Source organism: Mustela nigripes, chromosome 16 (assembly GCF_022355385.1).
Source record: "Mustela nigripes isolate SB6536 chromosome 16, MUSNIG.SB6536, whole genome shotgun sequence".
Taxonomy (NCBI): Eukaryota; Metazoa; Chordata; class Mammalia; order Carnivora; family Mustelidae; genus Mustela; species Mustela nigripes.
This window is the reverse complement of record NC_081572.1, coordinates 16223836-16240189: the sequence shown is the minus strand read 5'-3', so window position 1 is coordinate 16240189 and position 16354 is coordinate 16223836. Positions and strand designations below refer to the sequence as shown.

At 49.0% G+C, this 16354-nt stretch overlaps 1 protein-coding gene across 3 annotated transcripts in view; it reads left to right on the top strand.

Moving 5' to 3' along the window:
• The window catches only part of MYL4 (myosin light chain 4), a 29044-nt gene extending 16920 nt beyond the window's left edge, over positions 1-12124 (top strand). For all 3 annotated transcript variants that reach the window (XM_059380790.1, XM_059380789.1, XM_059380791.1), the window contains exons 3-8: positions 2649-2676; positions 8713-8862; positions 10206-10379; positions 10836-10913; positions 11428-11472; positions 11968-12124. In XM_059380790.1, the coding sequence (XP_059236773.1) occupies positions 2649-2676; positions 8713-8862; positions 10206-10379; positions 10836-10913; positions 11428-11456 (459 nt within the window). In that variant the 3' untranslated portion in view covers positions 11457-11472; positions 11968-12124. The remainder of the gene's footprint in view (positions 1-2648; positions 2677-8712; positions 8863-10205; positions 10380-10835; positions 10914-11427; positions 11473-11967) is intronic.
• Positions 12125-16354: the final 4230 nt, after the last annotated feature.

Here is a 16354-nt window from a genome sequence, read left to right as displayed (position 1 = left end):
GGTTGTAGGCCTTTCCCCTCAGGAACGGGTTTCTGCTCTGAGGAAGCTCTGCTCTGTCACCCCAGATTGACCCAGCAGAGTCGGGGATGGCAGGGAGGTACAACCAACCAATTACTCAGCCTTAAATTTTAAGGCGCTGTGGGAGCCATCATAGTGAAGAGAAAGTGACTGACCCTTTCCTCAGAGGTAGTACGCTGTCTTTCTGGAGAAAAGACACATAACGATAGTCACCAGTGCAACTTGGAGTAAGTGATGTAAGGCAGCGAGGGAGCGGGAGGTCTGGGCGAGGCTTTGTTCGAGAAGACCCTTGCAGTGGGTAGGTCTTGGGGGCAGAGAGGCTCTGGATAAGGCGAGAGGAGCCTGCTTCCCTTTCTCCCCTACCAAAGTGGTTCCCTCCTTCTGTGGCCTCAGCCAGGGCTCCTGCCTGGGGTATGCAGTGGATAGGCCCATCCCAGGCTGAGACCCTGCCTCTAACCCGGGGAGGGAATGGGGTCTGGTTCTCTCTGCCGACCCTGCTCCCCTCACCCTGGAAGGTTCCTCTTCCTGCGGCTGGTCTAGGAGCCCTGCCTGCCAGCTGACTCAGTCACTTCAGGCCTCCCAGCTCTCTGGCCCAGCTGCTGAAGGAATGGAACTGGGAGGGGCCGGGAAGGAGGGGTCAGAAGCCTCTGGAGAGTGAAGCAGTTCTAAGCCTTGGCACCAGAATGTAAGAGGTCAAGTGCTACTGGTATGAGGAGCTATTAATAACAGGTTGGGAGTGGTGGGCCCCTGGGGATAGCCATGAGGGCAGGGCTGGGGGTGGTGAGGGATCAGATCAAAGTAAGAGCTCAGGACCCGGTTCTGTGACAAGAAGTTAGGGAAACCGAACCTCTGGGCTCCAATTTTTGGGTGACCCTCTGTAGCCCTCTCAGGATTCCTCCCTGCACCCACAGACCCAGGAGACTCTGCCCTTGTGCCGAGGACCCTGGGGTTGATCTATAGTAATCCCAACAAAGGCCAGGGTCAAGCATCACTGGCTTGGCCAAGAGATGGAGGCAGTTGCACGTCCCTGGGCTTGATTATGGTACACGTGGAGGCAATCGTGTAAGACCTTGAAAGTACCGGTTCACTTATTATTCCCACTGTGGGTGGAGCCTCCCAAGAAAAACTGACTCTCCCCTGCCTCCATCAGGATGCCCTTATTCTGATTTGGTCTGATAATGCATTCCTCCTATGGGGCAGCCTGGCCCAGGGGACAGCTGCCTAGTGGTCTCAGATCAGAGCTTTCTCTTTGACCCATCACTTCCCTCTCTCTCCTGGCTGCAGTCTTCTTTCTCACATCTGGATCTCCCAATCCTGAGGGTTGTTGAAATTGCTTTAAACTAAACTAATGAAAAAAAAAAAGAGGTGTCCTTCATGATTGGAAGGATATGATTTCTTATTATTGTGCTTCTCTGGTTCCTTTGCTTTGAAAACTCTGCTCAAAAAGAACAAAAAAAGTAAACTTAAGCTCAATATGGGTGGTTACGATCAGGATTCTGATTTTATGTTTTTATATTCATTTCTCTTACACATTTACTCCTGGGGCTTACTGCGTTACAAGGCAAGGCAACCGCACCGTTCCCTCAGAGAGTTCGTGCAAAGCATGCTTTACCCTATTTCAGGGGTATCTTTATGGCCAAGCCTGGTCCTGGTCACAGCTAGTTTCCTTCTCAACCCTGTGTAACCCCTCCACTCTCCTAGCTCCTTCTAGCTCATTCCAGCCACCCTGGAGGTCCTCATTAAGGGGGGGGGGGTGTGTTTGCCTGAGGGGGCAGAGCACAAGCTGCAGAGTTAGGACTAGAAATGCCCCTTTGTGAAAAAGAGGCACCAGGGCTGGTTTACCAACCCCCCAAGAGGGGATGCGGGATGGGGGGGGAAGGTGGGTGGTGGCCGATTAAGGACAATGAAATAATACACAAAATCCCACATTACAATGATGACTCATGCTTGTTCATTGTCATTCATTTTCAGAACTTCCCACCTGCCTCTTCTGTACTCAGCAGTGAATTATTATGTCTTGTGGGGGCGAATCCAAAATTTATTCCTTCGCTCAACCAATATTTTTTGAGTGCTCTGTGCCAGGCATCCCTGTGAACAGTAACAAAATCCCCGCCCCGGTTCGGGGGAACCCTGGATTTGGGAGGCCTGGGCACCCCTAGAGGCAGGACTGAGGAATAGTTAGGAAACTTTGAGGGTGCCCCCAAGTGAGGCTTGCTGTCTGGATGCCCAAGAGGGACATGTCCCGAGGAAAAGGGTGGGCAGATGGTGGAGTTGGATTGAATGTGAGGGCAGTTTCTGGCCAGTTAGCATGAGCAATTTCCATCTGACCGCAAGAGATCACCATGGGGAGTCAGCGTAGGTTCTAGAGTTCTCTGGAGTATTTCTCTCTCTTTCCCTCTCGTTCAGAGCCATCATTCATGCGTGGTAGGGAGCTCCGATGGCTGCATTATTTGCTGGCTGATTGTAGTTCATTCGTCAGGAGACTGGGGTTCTGCCCTTTGCCTCCCCCGCCCCCCACACTGGTGACCTGCAGGAGGTCCCTCCCCCCCACCGTGGTAGAAGCCACTTCTGCTTCCCTCTGGAAGCCTTTGGCACTCTCAGGCCTCATTCCTGTGTTTCCTTCCCCACAGATAGACTTCACGGCCGACCAGATTGAAGGTGAGTACTAACAGCTGCGCCTTCCCCCAGGACACCCTCTGTCGCCCTTCCCTGGAGGAGGAGGACGGGGTCATAGTCAACCCCGTTCTCATCATCACGCACCCATACTTGCTCATTTTCACCCAGGATATGTGATGACTTAAGCCCTTTATGTGGATTAACTCACTTCATTGTCACCACACTCCCAGGAGGTAGGAACTATTGTTGCGCCCATTTTACTGCGAAAACCGGAGGCACAGACAAGTTTGGTAGCTTGCCCTTCTCACACAGCCAGCTGGTGGTACAGCCAGGACTCAAACTCAGGCAAGCTGGTTGCAGACCTGGTGGTTCTCAACTATTCTGCCAGACTGCCTGGCACCTAGTAGATGCACAGCAAACAGGTCTTTATTCCCCGCCACCAGCAAAACCCGCTCTTCAAGATAATTAGAACCTTCATGTCTGTTCCTGTGATAGGAAAGCCCTCCTCAGGTCACTGGCATCCTCTCCCGTCATCCTGTAGCCTGCTGAGACTATCACCTGCTCATGGCGACAGGGCTAGTGGTGACTTTCGGGTGTCTAGTTCACCTGTAATCCCCATCACCAACCCATCCCCATCTTTGAGGAAGACAATTTGTTTTCGCAATGTTCTATGAAGTGCTGTTACGTGCAGCTTCAAGACAAGCCTCCAGATCTCCCACCTGATTGCTGCCCCTTTTCCAGCAGGAGTCTGGTGTTTTGAGAATAGAACGTTTCATCGTGTTCTGTGTGCTTTATAGCTGGGGCTCCTTACCATTGCAACTTCCCCCTCTCTTTTCTCCACCACATGCCTCTAGGGCATAAAATCATAGGAGTTAGAAGGGACCTTGAAAGGTCATCTGCTCCAACCCCTTGATTTTAAGCACATAACTGTATATTTGTTTGTTTAGTTCTTTTTTTAAAGATGTGCAATTTTATTATTTATTTATTAATAATAATGGCTTTCCTTTAGCCTTATGTTTTTTATAAAAAGGTATTATTTATTCATTTGACAGAGAAAGTGGCAGAGGGGAGCACGACAGGGGGAGAGGGAGAAGCAGGTTTGACAATCCCAGGACCCTGGAATCATGAGCTGAGCCAAAGACCCAGCCATGAACCACCCAGGCACTCTTACTTTTTATTTTTTTAATTAGTTTATTTGAAAGAGAAAGAGAGAGAGCATGAGAGAGAGAGAGCACAAGCAGGGAGGAGCAGAGGGAGAGGGAGAAGGAGACTCCCTGCTGAGCTGGATGTGGGGCTTAATTGGGGCTTGATCCCTGGGATCATGATATTCGCTGAAAGCAAATGCTTAACCAACTGAGCCACCCAGACACCCAGCACTTACTGTATTTTAAAAAGTATGGGATGCCTGGGTGGCTCAGTTGTTAAGCATCTGCCTTCAGCTCAGGTCCTGATCCCAGGATGCTGGGATCAAGCCCCACGTTGGGCTCCCTGCTCCGTGGGAAGCCTGCTTCTCCCTCTCCTACTCCCCCTGTTTGTGTTCCCTCTCTCACTCTGTCTCTCTCTGTCAAATAAATAAATAAAATCTTAAAAAAAAAAAAAGTAAGCCAATACCAGTGTGTGGTAAAACAAAAGCAAAAACTCATATACTATTTAAAAGTAAATAAAAAATAAAAATATTTTCCTCTCGCTTTCCTGTCATGTTGATCCCGCTTCCGAAGATAACCACTGTTAATAGGCCTATGTGTTCCTAAATATATAGTGGTATGCAAGTATGTATGTAGAAAATTTACACAAACTGAGTCATGTGATAGAGACTTTCCTGTATCTTTTATTTAATACATAGTAGGAATTATTGTATTTAGTATATATTATTTAACAAGATACCTTGGTATCATTTATTTATGTATTTATGTATTTATTTATTTTAAAGATTTTCTTAGAGAAAGAGAGAGAGCGAGAGTATGAGTGGGCTGAGGGGCTGAGGGAGAAGCAGACTCCCCACTGAGCAGGGAGCCCGATGTGGGATTTGATTCTGGGACTCCGGGATCATGACCTGAGCCAAAGGCTTAATCTACTGAGCCACCCATGCATCCCAATATACCTTGGTGTTTTTTTATAGTTAACAAACAGTTCTACTTTATTTTTTAAAGAATTACATAGCTTCTCACAGGCAGATGTACCTTTTGATTGAATCAGGCTGATAATGATAGACCTTCATTCAGATTGTTTCCAGTTGGGAGCTACCAGCATGCCTTCCCCAGGGGAACTTTCTAGAAGTGGGTCAAAGGATACTTAAACTTTAAATTGTAATAGTTATTGTGAAATTGCCTTCCCCAAAAGTGATACCAGTTTATTCATAAATAGGGCATGAGAACTAGCAGATGCATTTTGAAACTAGTGAATTTAATCTGGCTTTTGCAATGCCCTGTGGACATTCACTTTCAGTCAATAGTTTGGTGTGCTGTAAAATACTTAAAGTTGATTTAAATGCATTTTAGTTAAATATACACTTGTTTGTAGATACAAGCATGGTGGTACCCGTGAGGACTAGAGAGTCAACTAATGATAAAAAATTTTTCGTTTCCCAAATGGGAATCATGGTCAAAGCCAACTGGGGCAGCTGGTTGCCTCCTTTCTCCATGAAGATTTTCAGGGCTGTGGTCTAACTCATTTCAGTCTGTCATTATTCCTCTGATCTGGAAGATGTCCCTTTTTTTGGATCGGAGTAGTTTCTATTTGTATTTTACTCCTGCTGTCTCTTCATTTGCTCTTTGATGAAGCTGAAGATGTTATTCTCATTTTATGCTAGAAAGAATGTTACTTGGAATCAGGAGATTTTATTATTGGCCCCTAATTCTGCCACTATTGGCCACGAGACTTTGGCAAGTCACTTTTTTGAACCTTAATTTTCTTATCTGCAAAGTAAGAATATTTGGTTCGTTTCAATTCAGAAATTCTGTGACTCTATTCAGCTTCCTTTAGAATATCCTCTATTTATTTGTAGTTATCAAATCCAGTCTTAGCTTTATGGCCCCATTTTATTTCAATGCTTTTTTTTTTCCTTATAGAAACTCGTTTTTAACTCTTGACTGACTTACTGGTTCCTCTCCAGATTTCCATATTCTCTCTCTCTCTCTCTTTTAAAGATTTATTTATTCTCTTGAGAATGAGGGAACATCTGAGGGGAGCGGGGGGAGAGAGGGAAAGGGAGAAGGAGAGAAGCAGACTCCCCGCTGAACACAGAGCTAGGAGGCAGGGCTTGATATCATGACAGTGAGATCATGACCTTCATGGAAACCAGGAGCTGGATGCTCAAATAGCTGAGCCACCCAGGCGCCCCTATTTCCATATTCTTATAGGCAGGGATTATCACCTTTGGTCATTGCTCTAGCAAGGACCCGACTACTACAGACTGTTGAGAAGAGGTTTCTTCTGAGCCCATGAATATCGCCTCTCATATACCCCAAGATCACACTGGCTTTGTCTTCAATCTAGTAGCAGCCCTAAGCTTGAGTGTTTGGGGTTTATGTGTATACCAGGTTTTGCAGAGGGCTGGAGCATTAGCGGGTACAGGAGATCCCTCCCTCCACCTACTCCCTCCTCACTATTTTCTTGGTGTTCTGAATAGTTGACCAGAAGTCACGTGTGCATTGGTCTAGAAATGATGATAATTATACCTATAGCATAAGGTTTTTGAAAGATTAGACTACGTTTCGCGGGTGGGAGGGATGCGGTGACTGGGTGGTGGACACTGGGGAGGGTATGTACTATGGTGAGTGCTGTGAATTGTGTAAGACTGATGAATCACAGACCTGAACCCCCGAAACGGATAATACATTATATGTTAATTAAAAAACACAAAATAAAATAAAAAGAAAAAAGATTTAGATGTTATCAGCTCAGAGCTTGGTCAAATCATAGGTCACAGTTCTTCTGCTTTCCTTCTCATGTTCCACTGTCCTGTTAAAGATCATTATATTCTTGGGGCGCCTGGGTGGCTCAGTGGGTTAAGCCGCTGCCTTCGGCTCAGGTCATGATCTCGGGGTCCTGGGATCGAGTCCCGCACTGGGCTCTCTGCTCAGCAGGGAGCCTGCTTCCCTCTCTCTCTCTCTCTCTGGCTGCCTCTCTGTCTACTTGTGATTTCTCTCTGTCAAATAAATAAATCTTTAAAAAAAAAAAAAGATCATTATATTCTTCTATGAGGACGCTTCTTCTCCTATTAAATCTGACCTCATTCTTCCGCATGAACTAGGAGATCAAAAAGTCTGAGTTCAGGGGTACCGGTGTGGCTCAGTTGGTTAAGTGTCTGCCTTTGGCTCAGGTCATGATCCCAGGGTCCTGGGATGGAGCCCTGCATTGGGCTCCTTGCTCAGTGGGAGACCTGCTTCTCCCTCTCCCTCTGCTCCTCCCTGCCACTCATGCTCTCTCTCTTTGTTTAATAAGTAAATTTTTTTTTAAAGAAAAGTTCTGAGTTAGTTTCAACTCACATATTTATTGAGCAATGAATTTGTGCCAGAAGCCATGCTCATTTCTTTAAACGTTAAGAAAAAAATTAGATTCTTCTAACAAAACTGTGAGGAAGGGATTATTTCCTTTTGACAAAGGAGGAAATGAAGGTCAGTGAGGTTTAAGGTTTAAAGGTTAAGTGAGGTTTAACCTGGCCAGAATCACATAGTTAAGTGGTAAAATCGAGATTAATGCAATAAGATAAGACTAGCAGCATTGTCTGAACATTGACTATACACAGGACATTTTGTTAAGATTTTTAAATATACATTATTGTATCTGATTTGAATGTAATACAAGAATCCTATGAGGTAGGTGCCATTTATAGAGGAGAAGAGGTTTATGGAGGTTAAATATTCACTTGCCCAACGTCTCACAGCTAGTAAGCAATGGAAATGGAATTTGAACTTAATTATTCAGTAATTGAAAGACATGTGGTTTTGTAGCTTTTAAATTCTTACAAAGGCTAATAAAGGCTTGCAAATAAACATCTTGGGGAATGGCTTTGATATGTGGAATGATTTGTAAATAATCCGTAGGCAGCCTCTAAGGGATAAGTGTTTCTAGAGTACTTGGTGAGGATTAAAAGCAGCTTTTTTCCTAAGTGGTTCATACAGTCTTTGGTTTATACTGTTAATCCATTTAGTCAAACCATTTCTCTGCCAGTCCCAGTCCAAATTATCCCCAGTAATGAACTGGTTGAATCCACATTCATGAGAATTAAGGTTCTTTCCAAAGGGCCCAGAGGTGCCTTAATTTGACCTTGCTGCTTGGAGACCTGCCCTGGTAACTTCGGGGCATTGTAGCCCCTAGAGCTCCCAGCCGGCTTCAGAACTAGGGAAACAATAATAGCCACCCTTTGTTGATTTCCTTACCATGTGCTAGACAGCCGCTTGCACATTTCATAATCCCCCCGGCAACCCACTCTGGTGGACATGATGTCCGCACTTAGAGCTAAAACAAAGGGGGGCCCTTGCCGAGGTGAGCAGTTTGCTCAAGGCCGCATCCAGGTCAGTGGCAGAGCTGGGGTGGTCCGACTGGCCTGGAACAGGCAGCACCGATAGCCGACTCTTGAACAGGTCTTAACATTTTGGAAAGGGCCTCTGTGCACAACCACCTCCTTTGACCCGGTTAACGGGGAAGGGAGGGGAGGGTGAAGCCTTACTCTCTATGTTTGCACTTCGCTGAGAAGCTGGCAATCCAGACTTCTGAGCAGGGGCTGTTTTCACTTCCCTGCCATTTTGACAGTCAGGCCCCTCCCCTGCAGCAGGGCTGGGAGCGTGGGAGGTAGGAGCCCCGCTGGGGCAATATTCAGGTGACATGACAGAACTGAGAGAAGGCATCCCAGGTCCCAGCTGGAACAGATCGTGGAGGCTCCCGGATGCCCCTTTGGTTGTCAGAAGATGGCGTGGTGTGGCTTCCAGGGAGGGGCTGGAATGACGGCCAAGGGCAAACACTGAAATGTTTTATCAGCCGCACTGACCGGCTCTCAGCCTGGGTGGAGGCTGATGGCCCTTGGCCACGGTCCTCCCTCTGCCCCGGGGAGGCTGCAGTCAGATCTTCTCTCTGCAGAGTTCAAAGAGGCTTTCTCGTTGTTTGACCGGACGCCGACTGGAGAGATGAAGATCACCTACGGGCAGTGCGGGGACGTGCTGCGGGCCCTGGGCCAGAACCCCACCAACGCCGAGGTGCTGCGTGTCCTGGGCAAACCCAAGCCTGAAGGTCAGCGTGGGCCTGGGCCTCCACCTCCTGGTGTCTGCCCAAAGGTCCCTGGGGCTCCTTTTCTTCTCCCGTATTAGCCCTTCAAGACCAGACCCCCCTCTCCAGGTGACCCTTCTCCCCTTGCTAGAGTTATGGAAGTCTCCGACAGTGGATTCTTGAAGAATGTGGCCAGGGCTTGATCTTGTTTTCCCTGCGAGGTTGGAGCTCCTGGAGAGCAGGAAGGACCTGCTTCAGGGTGTTCCTCTGACACCCCAGGGTACAGGGAGGTGAGCTGGGGGTCTCACCACTCACCACCTGCCCCCGCCCCCACGCCCAGTATGCTAGTTGCAGTGTTAATGCACTGAAATGTCCTGTGGCCACTATGAATTGTATCACGAAGACTTTGTGACTTTGTTTCCTATGATGGTGAGAGCACTGAAGATGGCAAATGATTCATTTAAGTCAAAGCAGACTCAAGATGAGCTTCGTAACGATGCCTCTTTTGCTCATTTGCCTTCACTAGGTTTTGGTGAATGAGTTTCAAAAGGAATGCAGGGGAATGTGTCCCATTTGTGAATGTCATCTGTCATGCATAGTAGTAGAGTTAACAGCTGCTCCGACACATATGTCCTTCTAAGAGGTGTCACACCCGGTGGGGACAGGCAGACCTGGGGGGGAGCCCCCCAGGCTTCTCTACAGGCTTCCTGGGCCCCATATAGCTCCCTTCCCCTTTCCTTGGTTCTGGCCCCTCCCCTCCTCCTCTTGCTGGTGAAAACCCCAGGGTGGGGGAAGGATGTGGGGAGGAAAGGGCCAGAGGACCAGCAGGGCTTGTTAGAGGTCAAAGGTGTCTGGGTGCTTCCATATTTGAAAGTCCTTGTGCTGTTAGAGAAGACAGAATTGCCAACATCTGTGGTATTTAAAAATGAAAGCTTTCAACACACTATCGTGTGGGAGAGATGGGCTGGCTCATCAGGAAAGAATTGCAAATTTGTAAAAATGATTGATTCAGCCTTGTTCCATTTAATGTGGTCTAGGGATGATACCCAAAGGAGAAATGATGCAAAATTCCCTTTTTGCAATCCTATCAGTTTACCTCTGGGACGTGTCCATCCCATGTCAAAAGTCTAAACTATGAATGTGAGGCCTGGTTCTGTGAGCCTTCGGGCCCCTCAAATCCTGCCACGGCTGCCCCGGCTCCCGGCACCTGGCTGGCCACGTGGGGCTTAGAGGTCTGGGTGGAGTCGCCGTGGCTTTCCCCTTCCGCCCTGGTCTGGCCTGGCAGAGCCGGGGCGAGGCCCCCTGAGGACCTGCTGCTCCCCTTGAGCCCCTTGTCACATCACATCCTCTCTCCTAACCGCCTGAAGAGATGAATGCCAAGATGCTGGACTTCGAGACGTTCCTGCCCATCCTGCAGCACATCTCCCGCAACAAGGAGCAGGGCACCTATGAGGACTTCGTGGAGGGGCTGCGTGTTTTCGACAAGGAGAGCAATGGCACGGTCATGGGTGCTGAGCTCCGCCATGTCCTCGCCACCCTGGGTACGCAGGCTTGTGGTGCCCGAGGGGGTGGAACGGAGGGGTGGGAGTGCCCAGGTGGCGTAGGTAGGGGGTAGACGGGGGTCCCTGCTTCCTGAGGATCATGTCCTGATTCAGGCCCTGTCTCCCCAGGCTCTGCAGGAACAACCTTCCCCCAACTGGGTCTGCTCAGCTGGGCTGGAAGGAGGAGACCTGGTTGGTGGGACCCAGGGCTCCCATCCTTATCATTGCCTCAATCACGGGGGCCCTGGTCCCCCACTCCCCTCAGTGCTGGCTGTAGGGCAGAGGAAGAGGCCTTGGGGAGTAGGAAAGATCTAAAACCTTGGCTCTCCCTGCAGAGCTTGGATGTCCAGGTCCCAGATCCGGGGAGACTTGGGACTTGAGACTTAAGGGGGTGCTTGGGTTTGGCCTGTCCCTCCTTTGCCGTGTGTAATTCAGAGCCTCCTGCCCCCACCCCAGGAGAGAAGATGACCGAGGCTGAGGTGGAGCAGCTGTTGGCGGGGCAAGAGGATGCCAATGGCTGTATCAATTACGAAGGTATCCCATCATGCCTCACTTCCATGGACCTCTGGAGAGGGCGGGCACAGTTTGGGCCGGACCGGTCTGCAGAACAGGACAGATCCAGGAATTAGAGGCTAGATGGATGTTGGCGAGCTCCCGATGGATGTTCTCTTCCATCCTTGGACTGAACAGCATAGTGTGATGGAAAGAGCATGGCTTCTGGAGATAGCTCTGTGATAGACCAGCTCTGTGACCTGGATCAAATCACTTACCTTCTCTTAGTGTCCGTCTTCTCATCTGAGCAATGGGGTGATGCTGGCTCCTTTCTCAAGGTTGGGGGGATTAGCAGAGAAAATGTAGCTCCTTTCATCTCTGTCCGGTGTCAGCTGAGAAGACACAGAGCAGAGGTTGGGTCTCTTCTTCCTGCTTCTCCCCCATCAACCCCAAAGGAGAGAAAGAATCACCGCCAGTAGAAAGGGTGGTGGGAAGTTTAGAAGTCAGGGGCTGAGAGGGGCCAAGTGTGGTAACTGATTTCTGTCTCCCTTCCCAGCCTTTGTCAAACACATCATGTCTGGATAAAGCAGACCCCTCGCCGGTGAGTGCAGCGTCCCCCACCCCTAGTCCCTTCTGGGGCCTGCCAGGGGGCTCCCAAACACCAACACATGCCCTAGAGCTTTTCAGTCCTATTCAGACCCCGTAAGGGGAAACCAGAAGGGCCATCATGGGCGAGCAGCCTGGCCTGCCCACCATTCCCTGCTCTCTCTGCGCTCCTGCCTCCTGCCCTCGGTCCCTTCCAGCCTGGCCTTGCTTTCTCCCTGCTCTTTGTACCCTGTCTTGACCCTCATCAATGACACCTGATAGCCTTTCTATTAAGGTCTCTCAAGGCGAGACCATTCCCTCTGGACTGGAGCCTCCTGTACTGGCTCCTGCATGTGCAAAAGCTGGGTCCTGGGGGGAAGAGCGCCCTGGCCTGTGCCCTTGACTCTGTTCCTCACTCCCTTCCCTGGACTCCCCTTGGGCTGAGGGCCATCCCAGCTGGGGTATGGGGTTTGTAATAAGGGGCTGGGGTCCATCTAGCACTTTCTTTCAGGTGCCTGTTCTGGGCCTTAGCCTTTCTGGAGTGAATTAAGCCAGAGGCCCAGAGAGACTGAGCTGGAGCTGGGGTCCTGGACTTACCCGACACAACATGACTCCTTGGGCCCCGAGCCCTCCCTGTAAATAAATGGTTCTGGCAAGCCTGGGCTAAATACTCTGAGTCCAGCCAGTCTTTGAATTATTTTTTAAAAATGAATTAATTGAGAGTGTGTGTGTGTGTGTTTGTGTGTGTGATGTGAGGGTCCACACATATTCCTCAGGGAAATGAGTGGTATCTGGGAGCTGGGAGACAAGGGCTGAAGCCCAGGGATCTGGAAATAATGAGGTTAGACCCATGAGTGGAAAGCGCCACGGGGTAGGGGGCTGCAGTTCGTGGAGCTGTAATCCAGAGTTTCGTTTCCTTCCAAGGCTCACTCCCCACCTTGTCTCACCTCCAGGTGGTGAACAGGAAGGGGGTAAAGGAATACTGAGGCTGCCAGGGTCCCCTCAAATGGTTCTTCTTTGTTTGTAAAAAATTGTGGCAAAATAAATATAACATAAAATTTCCATCTTAACCATTTTTAGGGGACAGGACTATAGTGTTCGGTATATTCACATTGTTGGGCACCCCATCTCCAACCTTTTCGTTTTACAAAACTGAAACCCCATATCCATTACATACTAACTCGCCAGCCCCCAGCAACCACCATTCTACTTTCTGTCTTTGAATTTGACTCCTGTAGATATCTCATATAAGTGGAATCATACAGTATTTGTTTTTTTGGGTCTGGTTTTTTTCACTTAGTATATTGTCCTCAAGTTTCATCCACGTTGCAGCCTGGATCAGAATCTCCTTGTTTCTTAGCGATGAATAGTATTCCACTGTATGTAGGTATCACATTTTGGTTTTGGTCCTTGTTTCTTGATGTGGGCCCATTTAGGCACCTCTTACCCTGAGTACAAATTCCCTGGTGCCTGGTTCAGTCCTGCTCGTCCTGGACATCTCACTGACTCACTGCTCAAACCCCAGGTCCACACCCAGGACTCCAACTCAGGGCTCTAGAAAGTGTCAGGGTCAGAGAGAGCACAGACCTCAGAACTGGGAGGGCAGGGGAGCCAGGAAAGGCAAGTGGGAAAATGGGAGGGATGAGAAGACCAGGATTGGGAAGAAGAAAATAGAAATGTGATGCAGGTTTTTTGTTTTAAGATTTTATTTATTTGAGAGAAAGCGAGCACGAATGGGGGGCGCGGGGCAGAGGGAAAAGCAGTCTCCATCCCAAGACTCTGGGATCATGTCTTGAGCAGAAAGCAGATGCTTATGGACTGAGGCACCCAGGTGGCCCAGAAATGTGGTGAAGTTCAAGACCCACTCCCTTGAGCAGACACATTTATATTGGAGTTCAGAGGCCCGGTTACCCCCGTATGGGGGTCCCTCTATCCCTGGGAACTTGGCAGGGTGGAGCAGATTCTCCTTCTCATCACTGGTCTGCTGCCCTGTCGGGGTATCCAGCCACAGAACTCTGTGGAACATCTATAAATCCAGCCATCGCTGAGATTCCACGAACCCAGAAGGGAAGCTTGTCATGGGAGGCTGAGAACCCACGAACCCAAATTCACCCTTCTCAGAAATTTACAGTCTGGCTGGGAAGATGAGACCAAGGCCCTTGTGTAGCCTTTCTTCTTTGAAGAGGGTTCCAGCTTTGGGAATCAACTGATTGAATCATAAAACCAGAGATCTTTATGTAGTTGTGGAAGGGGGTCATTGCCTCTAGTGGTTTTGAAACTGTTTTAGCTCCAAAGTCTTTGGCTCTTATGGGGGAGCCAATGCACGGAGCCGAAGGGAGCAGAGCTCTGGTGGGGGCCGTGGGCTGGATTCCAGCTTCTCAGGGTCTCTAACTTGTGTTGCTTGGAACACAACCAGAGGACCCATGATGGAGCCAGACCTAACTGTCAAAATGAAGAAATGGATTGTTAGCAATGAAGTGACTTATCCAAGGTCACAGCTAAAGGAAACCCAGCATCCCATATTTTTCCCATTTTTAACACAATAACCTGCCTTTGAAATTTTTTCCAAGTTAGGCTCTTTTTTGCTTCTTTCTGCTTAGGCTTCTTTCTGTTCTTTTTTGACCTTACTTTTTTCTCCTTTTTGAAAATCAACCTTCCCAACTTGAAATCTAGTGTTCTTCAGTGTTGGAGCCTTTGTCAAGTTTTCCTCCCTCTCTTCCTTTCTTCATGAAATGTTTATTGTCTACTATATGCATTTATGAGGATTTGGGATTAAGGCTCCCAATGATTAAAAAACTGAAAAAGTGGGCGCCTGGGTGGTTCAGTGGGTTAAGCCACTGCCTTCGGCTCAGGTCATGATCTCAGGGTCCTGGGATCGAATCCCGCATCGGGCTCTCTGCTCAGCAGGGAGCCTGCTTCCTCCTTCTCTCTGCCTGCCTCTCTCCCTACTTGTGATCTCTCTCTGTCAAATAAATAAATAAATCTAAAAAAAAACCTACAAAAAACCTGAAAAAGTGTTTTGCTTGCCCAAGGAGCTCATGGTCCAGTTAAACAACAAAACAGGCATCCAAGGACTAAGCAGAGAACGACTGTCAAAGAGCCTAAGTTGGTGACTCACAAAGTATTGAGTTCCCAGGGACCTGCAGGAAGAGGAACTAGAAGGAAATGAGGTGTGACAGGGAAGATTTTCCTCGGGAGATGGGCTTTAAGTGAGACCCAGGTCTGATGCTCAGGCCCCGGGAGAGGAAGGTCGTGAACCGGGATCACCAACTCATTCAACAGACACTGACTGTGTGCCTGCTTTGTGTATGGCCTGGCTTGGGCCTTGGGGATTTACTGACCAGACAGCCATGGTCCCTGTCCTCATGGAGCTTACAATTTAGTGGGAAGACAGAGACATTAGATTGTGGTAATCATGTGACAGATAACCTCCAACTTTTTCTGAAACTAGTATCAGTTATAGTGCTATTGGGCTGTGAGTTACAAAGGCTAAAAGACAGTGGCTTAAAGGAAACAGAAGTACATTTTCCCTCCCACAGAGTTTCGGAGGCCACAGTCCAGGGCTTGTGTGACAGCCATTCTGCACCAAGTGCCCAGGACCCCAGCTTCCGTTTATCTGGTGGGATTGCAGCACGTGACCTCTGCTCATGGTCTAAGATGGCTGCTCTGTCTCTGCCACCACTTCTGAAGGAATAGTTTTGGAAGCACTTCTGAGCGTTCTCAGGAGCCTGCATGGCCTCTGTGGTGTTGGGCTTGTCTATCTGAAGAGACAAGGAACGCCTGTCCTCTTGGTGACTCTTTCCCTACTCTGCCTCATGCCTGTGGGGGCCTTCAGTCAGGCTAAGTCCTTGCCCCTCCTGGGTAGAAGTATGGGCAAAAGGTAACCTATTTCCACATTTTTCTTTGACTGGACTGACTTCCAGTATTTCAAACCAGGACTTGGCCCATGTATTTGTCTGTTTGGGTTGCTATGACAAAATACCATAGGCCAGTGACTTCAATGATAGATATTTATTTATCAATGTCTCGTAGGATGGAAGTCTGAGATCAGGGTGCCAGCATGACTGGGTTCTGGTGAGAACTCTCTTCCTGTCTTCCTGCTGTACCCTCACAGAGGAGAAAAAGCAGGGCGAGAAAGAGACACAGAGTGCTCCACAGTCACGACTTTACCAAAAGATAATTATCAAAGGCCCCACCTCCAAATGCCTTCACTTTGAGGGTGGGAGGCTGGGACTTCAACTTATGAATTTGGGGGTGGGGGGGTCACAATTCTACCCCTTAACAGACTCAATGGGAATAGAACTGAGCCCACTGAAGTTGCTTCCACCACCCTGAGGGGTGGCCGGCTGTGGAGGGTGGCCCCTCAGGAGGTCGAATGAGGATTGGCGGGAAGAGAGGAAGGGGTGTGTGTCCCAGATCCTGAGCACATGGAAAGAGCGGTGCCACTTGGAGTCAGCAATGGTGCCATCCTGATGGGGTGATGGCCAGTGCTGGGACACGGGACAGCTGCTTTTGCGGAAGGGAGAAGATGACTGTATGTGCCCACAGGCCAGGCTTCCTGTGTCCTGGAGACCGGAAGGGTAAACACAGATCCCGGTGCAGGGTCCTCACCACCCCAAGGCTGTGGAGAGTGCTGCAGAGGACATCAGAGAGGATGAGTGGCCTCACTGAAAGGGGGTGAACCGAGGCAGGGAACAGGGAGGAGATGTAGGGAAAGCTCTTGCTTACACCCTCCCTGCTCTGCCCCATTCCTACTTCTCATCTAAAGGTACAGGGAGCCTGTCCTACCTCCCTGGGGAGAAAATGGGTAAGGCGACTAGGCACGAGATCGAAGGTGATTATGGAATGGGATCTGTTGTTGTCAAAGGCAAATTTTAGAGAGATGATACTAATGAGCA